General features: G+C 34.0%; 1 protein-coding gene across 10 annotated transcripts in view; it reads left to right on the forward strand.

Moving 5' to 3' along the window:
- Positions 1–9,845, forward strand: part of spen (split ends) — a 64,140-nt gene that overhangs the window by 9,225 nt on the left and 45,070 nt on the right. For 9 of the 10 annotated variants that reach the window (XM_036369475.2, XM_036369476.2, XM_070106961.1 and 6 more), the window contains one exon: positions 5,093–5,359. In XM_036369475.2, coding sequence (XP_036225368.2) covers positions 5,268–5,359 — 92 coding nt within the window. In that variant the 5' untranslated portion in view covers positions 5,093–5,267. Of the gene's footprint in view, positions 1–5,092; positions 5,360–9,845 lie in introns of those variants that run through there. The other variant, XM_070106963.1, reaches the window with a different exon arrangement.

A 9,845-nucleotide genomic window follows, 5' to 3' on the forward strand; every position in this document is an offset into this window, starting at 1 on the left:
TTTTCACTACATGTTATAAAATTGAATCCGGTGCACAAATTACTTATTTTTTTTGATTGCAATACTGAAGCAAGCATGTCCATGCAAATTAGATTTGAGGTAATCCATGGCTCGATTTAGCCACGTCCGTCTGTCTGTCTGTATATACGCGAAATAGTTCCTCAGTTTTTGAGATACCGTTCTGAAATTCATACGTTCTTTTCTCTCCAAGAAGCTGCAGATTTGTTGGAACCGCCGATATCGGATCACTATAGGATATAGCTGCCATACAAACTAAACGATCGAAATCATGTTCTAGTAAGGAATCTTTTGTATTTGTGAAAGGTGTTATAGCTGCGGTGCAACCGGAGTTAACGTTAGTTTTTCACTCTTATATGATAGAATATATTATATATTATATTATATTATAAGAATAACAATATAAAATATGTTTATCTTTCGACTAAAAATAAAAATTTGACTTCCCAATCTCCTATATACATATGTATGTACATAGCAACAAACACCCAAATATACGAAGGCATAGGGTAATTGCTATCCTATAGATGATAAAATTCTTTATTTTGTTTATAATGACGCAACTCTTTATATTAATTTGATTTTCTGTACAAAAATAGTACGCAACATTCACTTCCAGATCGTCAAAAGTAGTTACGAATATTTGAATGAATACTTATCTATGTACGAATAGTAGGTAGTAAATAAAATAAGATTTCTTACTGAATTTTGCTTGGCTTGGGCATTCGTGTATGTGAGTTATTATTCTGTTCTCATATATGCATGCAGATATGAGAAGTTTCTATCTTTCTTTGCATGTGGTTGTTTGGTATATACAAATGGATGGGAAAAGTGGAATAGTAGAAAAGGAATCAGCAACCCTACAAAGGCAAAGCTCGACATTGCAACAATAGCGCTATAAGGGAAAATAACACCAACTTTATATTTGTATGCGCTCATACACAATTATATTCCTACATACATGTATATGGTAGATATATTTTCGTTTCTATATTTACAACAACCATAACAACTAACAGCTCTAATATTATAAAAATCCCTTCAAATGAGAGCCAGACATACCCACATGTTCAAATGTAAATTTTTAGTATATGTCACCTATGGGACACCCTGTGTAAGTGGCAAAAACCGTTCATAGTGTGCGTATATCTTTACCTAAACAAATCATACAAATATTTTTATGAGTTTATGCATTCATATAAATACGTATGTACTCATATTCACTCGAAAACTACAAATGCTTATTTTGATCGACTCTCTCGTTCTGGCATTTACAACTGTTCTCTTCCTCTACATCGCGTATTCTCTGTATTTCTACCACCCTTTTCTTCTTTGCACACTAGTGTAATAAAAGAACTAAGAACAATATGACAGAACCAAAATTTACAAAACGGCAACCAACTCATCAACTTCATTGCCATGCACACAGTCCCACTTATACATATACACTGCTATCTAAATAAAACGAAAATTCTCTCCTCTTCTTTCGCGCATACTCAGCAAGTTTTACCGCTCATTACCTCCCTCCCGGGCGCAAACATCATCTAGTCAATTATACCATATACTCGTATTGAGAAAACAATTCGTCATGTTGCCAATTTTCGTCGACTTGTTTTTTTTTCCCTCTATTCACTCATTTGGTATTGTATGTACGTTTGACTTTTGTATTGCTGCTTTCGCTGTGACTGCGGCAGTCGCTGCAGTAGCCGCTGCCGTCGTTGCTATCGGTGCTGTTTGCCCTGATCTATTGTGCTGCTTTAACATTGCTTTTGTGTGCGTACGCTGTTGCCACATTTCCAGTTTCCGTTAATTGTATACAAGCCGAGTAGATTTATATATATACATACACGCACACAAACCCAAGCCAATTTAGTTGAATTAAAGAATGTATGGGTTTGTATCTACAAAACAACCGACTGAACGGCCACAATAAAATGTTATATGGAATTTTCAACATTTGGTCATGTTTGGTTCGTGCTTCTCACATTTTAGACATACATATGCATGCATAAGCAACTATACACACATACATGGTATATATGAGCACATACTGCTGTCATAAAAGCACGTTGGTAGGTAGCTCTTCGTACAAATTAGAGTAAGAAGTTGATGGTCGGTCGATTGCGGGCTAGAAAAATATGCATATGCACATGTACATATGTATGTATCTACATATGTACATAAAAATAATCACATTTTTCTTATAATTGTTTACTTACATGCGGCCATAAATAAATGTGTAAGTATGACTGTATACTTATGTTCATACATAAGTATGTATGTACAAACAGTTGCTCACAGAATTGAGCGTATAGAAATTATTATTGAAGGAAAACCTTAATTTCAACTCCTGTCCGAGTCTATCAATATTTTATTTACGTACATCTATTAATTAACAAGGTCTCCAAGTACTTTTGAAAGTTATATTTTTTAGCTCAATATTTTATTAATTATTATTCATTATTAAACATAGGAAAATTCATATAACGAAATTAAGTGTACATTTCAGTTAAATATTATAAAAAATAATAAAGTAATAAACTTTATAAACTAATAGTATGTTGATCCAGTTCCTACATCTATTATGCTTTCATCCGTCGTGGCATATATTTTATTAATTTGTGGTTCTAAACAGGTCACATTTCCTACAAATCTTACTTATTTCACGTTTTAAGTTATCTCTGCTTCCTAGATGAATGTATTATAACTTTAGTTTGACTTATGCCCACAAATTCGCTATTGGGTTCATATCTGGAGATTACGGTGGTGTTTTACGTTGTTTGAGAGCAGCCAGTGCCGAACTACATGTACAGTGTGCTTGGATCATTGTCTATTTGCATTTTGTAGCATTTTTGGTAAATAATTGTTTTTTTGACAAAAAAATTAGCAATACGTTTTAATTACCTTAAATACAAATCAGCTGTTTAATGTCTTCTGAATGAAAACACAAATGGAATTGTTTATAATTTTCTTTAAATACGTGAAAACAGGTAGCAAATGCTGATTAATAAAATATTTATATTAAATTTCTTAAACAATTTATCAAATCAATAAACAAAAAAGCAAAGTTTTACAGGCAATTTATCACAACAATATACACCGGCATAGGAAATCAGCTGATTTGACGTTCAATTAAACTTTAAAGTCGTTTATGCACCCGAGTTGATACGTCCACCTACGTAAAGAATGTATGTAAATGTGTATGTACCATATAACATATTCTATCCGAATAGACGATTTAACTCATTGTTAAAAAGTTATTAAGCATATGTGTTGAACTTACCCGTGTATAATATAACCGATCATTTGTAAGCATAAACATGGTAGTCATTCTACTGTAAATTTCTACACTAAAATGTCCATGTATATAGACTTCCTTATACATATATTTTCACAAAATTTTATAGTTCCACTTACAACTTTGGATGCTTTATTTAACCATACTATTTTCCAAATTTTAACGGTTTGTTACCATGGACTTAACCGAATTCTAACCGCTTAGTCCTATTTATTGAAGAAATACATTTTTTTTCGGGTTAAGACACAAAATAATGTAGCGAAATCAATCAGAAATTTGTCTACTCAATTTTGTGCGTTGAATATTTGCGAAAATTGCATGTTTACAAATGTACATATCTTTAACGTATTCGGGTAACAAAATTACGATAGACCAAGCATCGTAAGACAGTTTAACTACTTTACATTAGTTTCTGTAAAAAATTGGTTACAATGCTAAATTGTTAATATATCCGTATTTTTTTGAGAAAAAAAGTGTACACTCAATTGTGTGAACAACTGTACATCATATCATGTTATGTGCTCATATGCTCTCACTGGCTATATTGTACACTTCATAGGTTTTATAATATGTATCTGTGTACATATGTATTTACATACATATATATAATATATTTATGGTATGCTGCTACCAGCTCCTCATATTTCTATAGGTGGCTATTAAAAATCATGAGTTACAGTATCCTCCGGATAATTGTTTTTCAAAAATTGCACAATTTTTTGTTCAATTAACCGGGGAATCAATTAACCGATACTCATTTAATGGAGCAATTCGTTCCATTACAGGAATGCCGATTAATTGGACAACCAAATCAATTAAAAAAATTCAGTTTTGTACTTTAAGTATTTATTAACATTTTAGTAATGATATTTAAATAATATTTTTAACTTTAAACGAAAAAAATATAAGGAATATAAACCAGACAATACACTTATATTTATATCTCTATTTATCTCGTATATTTAGAGATCATTGTTATAAAAGGAATAATATAAAGTAACAAAAACAATTCATATTGCATATTAGCAGCGCTTGCATTCACATATTTTGAGATCGTTGCTTACATTTTTAAAATGTTAATTAAAGAAGTCAGACATTTTTGGTGTATATTGTTCAATCTACGTGAAATAAAATGTGATTCCATATTCCCTAATTCTCAGCAAGATGTTTTCTGAATAAAAATATCTTGAAAGTTCTTGTATGTATTTTAAAATTTCAGGAATTTTCTACTCAATATCAACACCATCCAAAGTACTTATATCATTTACACATTATTTTCATAATCAATTTTACCACAGAACCAATTTTTGAACCTATTACAAACTATTACATTATACATATGAAATTCCTCTGTTAATGATGGTAACCTCAAAAATAGGGATTTAATTCGAAAATGGTCATTTCGAATTATAGACATTGCGGTGGTGAAACATGTCTCAGGCGACTCAATTATTCGTCAGATTTGGTTTCATGTGTGTCAGCCCAGTTACATTGAACTAAAGGAGCTCATTTTTGAGGTTAAAAAAGTGGTGTTATTTTACATTTATTTATCTGCAGGAGATCCCTTTTAGGTTACAATTTTTCTGGAATAAGTTTTAACAAATTAATTCATAAAAATTTTCACAAACATTTTGAAATTAGCTTTCTTTTACATAATAATATTTATAATAGTAAATTCCATATGTTTGTATACAATACTTACCGAATCTTACAAGATTGACACTTAATGGACAATAAAAAAAATTATATAACAAATTGTATTTCTTTTTCTTACAGTAAATGTGCATGTGTAAGTGCTTATAATACATTAAACCCAGAATATTCGCATTCTATCGACGGCTTTTCGGAAAAATATTTTAACGATAAAGAATATTCAGTCGTCCTCCAAAGTGAATGGGGTGGAGCGCGCCCCTCTTAAAACAAGTCGCCTCCATGAAGTTTTATAAACAAAATGGTACGTGAAGAAACCCGAAAAATTTGTTTTGGTCAAATACCCGAAGCGAGATTACGTGAGGATACAAAAAGCAGAGAACACTTAAAACGGTAAGTTTAGAAATTAATGTAGTATTACGCTTAGAAAGGATCAGTAGTTATAAATATAAATTTCTGGCGGAATGTATTTTAATCCCTCGAATGTGATATTATACTAGTAGTGATGTCGCATAATCAGGAGCGAGAAAAGGGTTGAGGAAGTGAAGTAGGAAGTTTATGACCGATAATTTATTGGATTTTGGAGATTTTCGTTAAATGGTCCGTATATTTTGTAAAATATCAACTACAGACATTAATCCCTTAGATACATGTCTTTACAATGCATTAAATAATATGGCCTTCGGTTATTTTCCGGACTCTGGACGGAACAAGTGTTAACGGTTTCACTATAACATTGTATTCGAACTGAGAGCTCTTCTTAAGATTATATTTCCTTTTCAGACAATAAAATTTAGATGTGCTTACATACATATTAAGGAGTATGTACTACATACATATCAAGGAGTGACAGCACAGTAAGGACAAAGTGGTGACGAAGCCATTTGTTATCAAAAACAATTCCAAAAACAGGCGTTCATTCATTCAAATAAATTCCGAACACCAATTTCACCCCATTCTATGTGTAATATTCATCGACATCATAGCCATCAGAGCGAACGGCCACAAGACAGTTGCTTTCCGTAAGAGAACACAAACAGAAGCGGTCGAGAGTCAGGAGTATAAGGCAGCTGACAAGACGTTAAAGAAAATATACATAAATACGTGCATATTCATAAAATTTGTTTGACATAAAAGTCTGTATGTATGTACATACATATATGGCTGCATTTATGCTTATTTAGATATCACATAGTTGTACCATAAATATGTTTGTGTAACCATGAATATTTGCTGTTGAGAGTTCAGTGCTGCAGGAGCCAATACAAAGCCAAAGCGGTATTGCTAGAAGTTGGACTTCCTGTACAAACTCATACTCACACATTCATATACGTACTTATGCACATGCATATGTATCTATTCGTGGTGAAGAACCGCCTAGCTAGTTGTTCTGAAGAACCGATTGAGTGGGAACTGACGTCTCACACGATGCTGCTTTTTCAGCTCTTAATATAAAACCCTGTTTCTGTTTTCCAGTATAAACTCCTCGCCTGATGTGGGCCTCTTTTCGCTTCCTCTGACCTTCTTCAGTCTTTCATATGGTTGAAGTCGTTTTGTGCATAAACGAATCTATCCAAGCTGCAAGCAAATGTTTATGTCCATATGGGTGTGTGTGTTCGTGTGACTGCGTCACATGAATAACGAAAACAACGCAGTTGAGAAGTAGAAAAGAAACGGCCGGCGACGTTGCCGCTGTGACTATCGACTGCCACTAACTTGGCGGTAAGATGTTGTTGCTTTTTAATTTTTGTTTTGTTGTCAGCCAGTCTTTTCACTTTGGTGACTACAGTCACATTTCCAAATGAAGCCGACAGCAACCAAGCGATTCACCAAGCAACCAACCAAACCGCCAGCCAAGAAATAAAAACAAACATAAAACAACAAATACAAGCACACACACACCAACACGTTCGTCGAGTAGGTAATATTGTCGTCAAATGTTGTTGGAATCGGAACAGGCGAAGAGTGCACGTTACTCAGCGAGGCAGCAGCTACGCACGAACGCTTGTGTGCCAAAGTACAATTCGGGCGAAAACGAATAAGTATCTCGTGCGTGTGTTCGCATTCGTAGGTAATATGAAATCAAAGGTGGTAGTAGCGGTGGTTGGTGCGCATCCACAATAATGCGCTGTGTGAAATGTGGCAACATCGCAACTTCGACAATGTTGTTTTATATAAATCCATTTGCGATTTGCTGCTGCCAAAGCAGCTCAGTCTTTAGCTCTAGCTCTCACAGTTTCTGTGGCGGGCTGTCGGTTGCTTTCTGCCTGCTGTCGTTGTCTGCACTGATGTGTTATGCCTGCGCGTAACTGCGAGATACAAAGAAGCAGCTACGATTTGCTCGCCTCTTTGTTTGTTTGTAGTAATTTTAGCTGCGTTTCAGGTTATTTCTACACGTCATGGTTCGGTTGTCTGCCTGTCTGCTGCCCTCCACCGAACGTCTGTTTATCGGCCCTAGCGACCGTCTGTCGTCCGTCCGTCCGTTCGTTCGTCCATCTATCTATTCGCATCGCAGCTGTGTGCGTGTTTACCATTTTTGTAGACTGTTCGGCCGTGAATGTGTTAGTTTTCGTGTAGGTTTTCACCGTCGCCGTTTTGTTTTTCTCGATTTCGAGTTATTTCGCAGATACTATTTATTTTTCATTTCTGCTTTAGCATACACAATTCACGGCAATTGCTTGTTGTTGCCTCTGCTGCCGCTGTTCATGTTATTGCCGTTCTCTGCTGTAGCTATTTCGTTAGTAGTTTCATTATATTTCGACAAGTAGGTATCTGACTGATACTCGTTTGGTAAACAATTTTTTTCAAAACAAATTTTTTCTTTACCTTACCGGTATATGCCTGCATGTATTATGTATGTATGTGTTTGCTTGCGCCTTCATGGCTTATTTTCTTTAACAACCGACATTTTGTGTTGGCGATTTCCCGAAAGCGGCAAATATCTTGCAAGAAGTTGTTTTGATCTTATATACATACATATAATATTTATGCGGACCTCATCCACAGATGCACATACACACCTGCTCAAAATAATAGTTACACAATACTTTTGCAAGTAAAGCACATCTATAATAAGTTTTATTTAAATTTTTAAGAAAAACACAAGCGTACTGTTATTTTTCAAATATTTACAAGTAAAATTTAATAAAACTAATTTTTAAATAAAGCAAAACAAAAAAACAAATGTAGATCCAAAAACGTTATATAGCTAAAATCAACTTGCTCAAAAAAATAGGTACACTTTTAATAGGACAATTATTATGGAAAAACAAATTATGTCATAAAGGTTTTGTTGTATATTTAACATTGCTTTGTTAATAGACAGTATATCCTCCATTATTCTGGATTACTTTACTAATTCCTTTGGGCGTACTACTAATTAGAGTCGGTTAGATTTATTTAGGTATCGCATACCAAGTTTTTTGGATGTACTCCCATAACTGGTCTTTGTGAGTTTGAGAAAGATTGATTCGCCATTTATTTTTAATTCTCTGCATAGGTTTTCCATTGGATTTAAATTCGGGGATTGACTTGGACACTCTAAAACGTGAACATTATTGACTTCAAAATATTTTATAATCAGTTTTGAGGTATGTTTTAGGCCGTTATTTTGCTGATAAATCCAACGCAATGATAAGTTTTCTTCAGCACAGGGTAGCAAGACATCTTCAAGTATATCCTTGTACTCCGCCGCTGTCATTTTGTTAGTTGTCCGGTATATAGGACTACCCTATCCCAAGAAAAAAATACCCAAACCATGACCTTTCCACCGCCATGCTTTACAGTTTTTTTGTGAATCGAACGTAAAACTCCTTTCCTTCTGGGCGACGCACATTTCTCTTAGTATCGTTTCCAAACAAATTTATTTTTGTTTCATCGTATTTTAATTCCTCAGTTCCTGACCAATTAATATAACTTCTTGCAAAGTTCAACCTCATATTGAAATTTCTTGATCGCATTAACGAAAATTCCTGGTTATTCGTCTTGGTAGCTTGGCTTTTTGCTAGCGCCTGCGAACTGTTTAAGCACATACATTAGTCCTTTTTACAAATTTTATGTGGCCATCCACGAGTTTCCTTTCTAGGTTTTCGCTTTAAAGAATTTTTAACAGACCTTTATGCGACCTTTACATTATTTCCCAATATCCCGAAGCGATTCCCATGCTTCATTCTCTCAGAAAGGCCGATGCCATATTCTATTAATTAAACTTACACCACAACTTATCGCATACAGCCCACACATTTTTTTTTAATTATTGAGAGTACCAAGTTTTATATTTATTTAGAATATTAAATAATATAAAATATACCACAAACAACACATATTTTTGAACGTAAGAGGAACCTTAGAGCTCCATTGGATTAAAATCAGCGGTCTTTTACACACATACGTTTATTTACTAATACCAAAAAAAATCGCATATGGGTATGACTACATACATATGCATGAAAGCAAATAAGTAAATACATATGTACAATTACTTTCGTATTTAGCCAAGAACTAAAGTTGTGCTGCGGTGAATAAATTTATACATGTGTACATATGTATTTATGTACGTACTTATTACAGTAAGAAATTAATTTAATTACAATTTGAGCAAAACGAATGAAGAAACGCGCTCGTCGCTCAGTCGAGCAATCAGCCGAGTCAGTAGCGGCGAGGGAACGGCAAAACATAAAAAAAAGCCAGATTGTTTATTGAATAGTGTGGTGCCGTAATGGAAAATGAGTCATGCGGCGGAGCAAAACAGATGTACGTACCGTACTCACTAACACCAACACGCTCATGCGAAAATTGATAAATAGTACAAATTTCAACTATATACACATACTTGTAGATACATACGTTTAAGTATATATGTGAGTAATAATGGGCATAC

Source organism: Bactrocera oleae, chromosome 3 (assembly GCF_042242935.1).
Source record: "Bactrocera oleae isolate idBacOlea1 chromosome 3, idBacOlea1, whole genome shotgun sequence".
Lineage (NCBI taxonomy): Eukaryota > Metazoa > Arthropoda > Insecta > Diptera > Tephritidae > Bactrocera > Bactrocera oleae.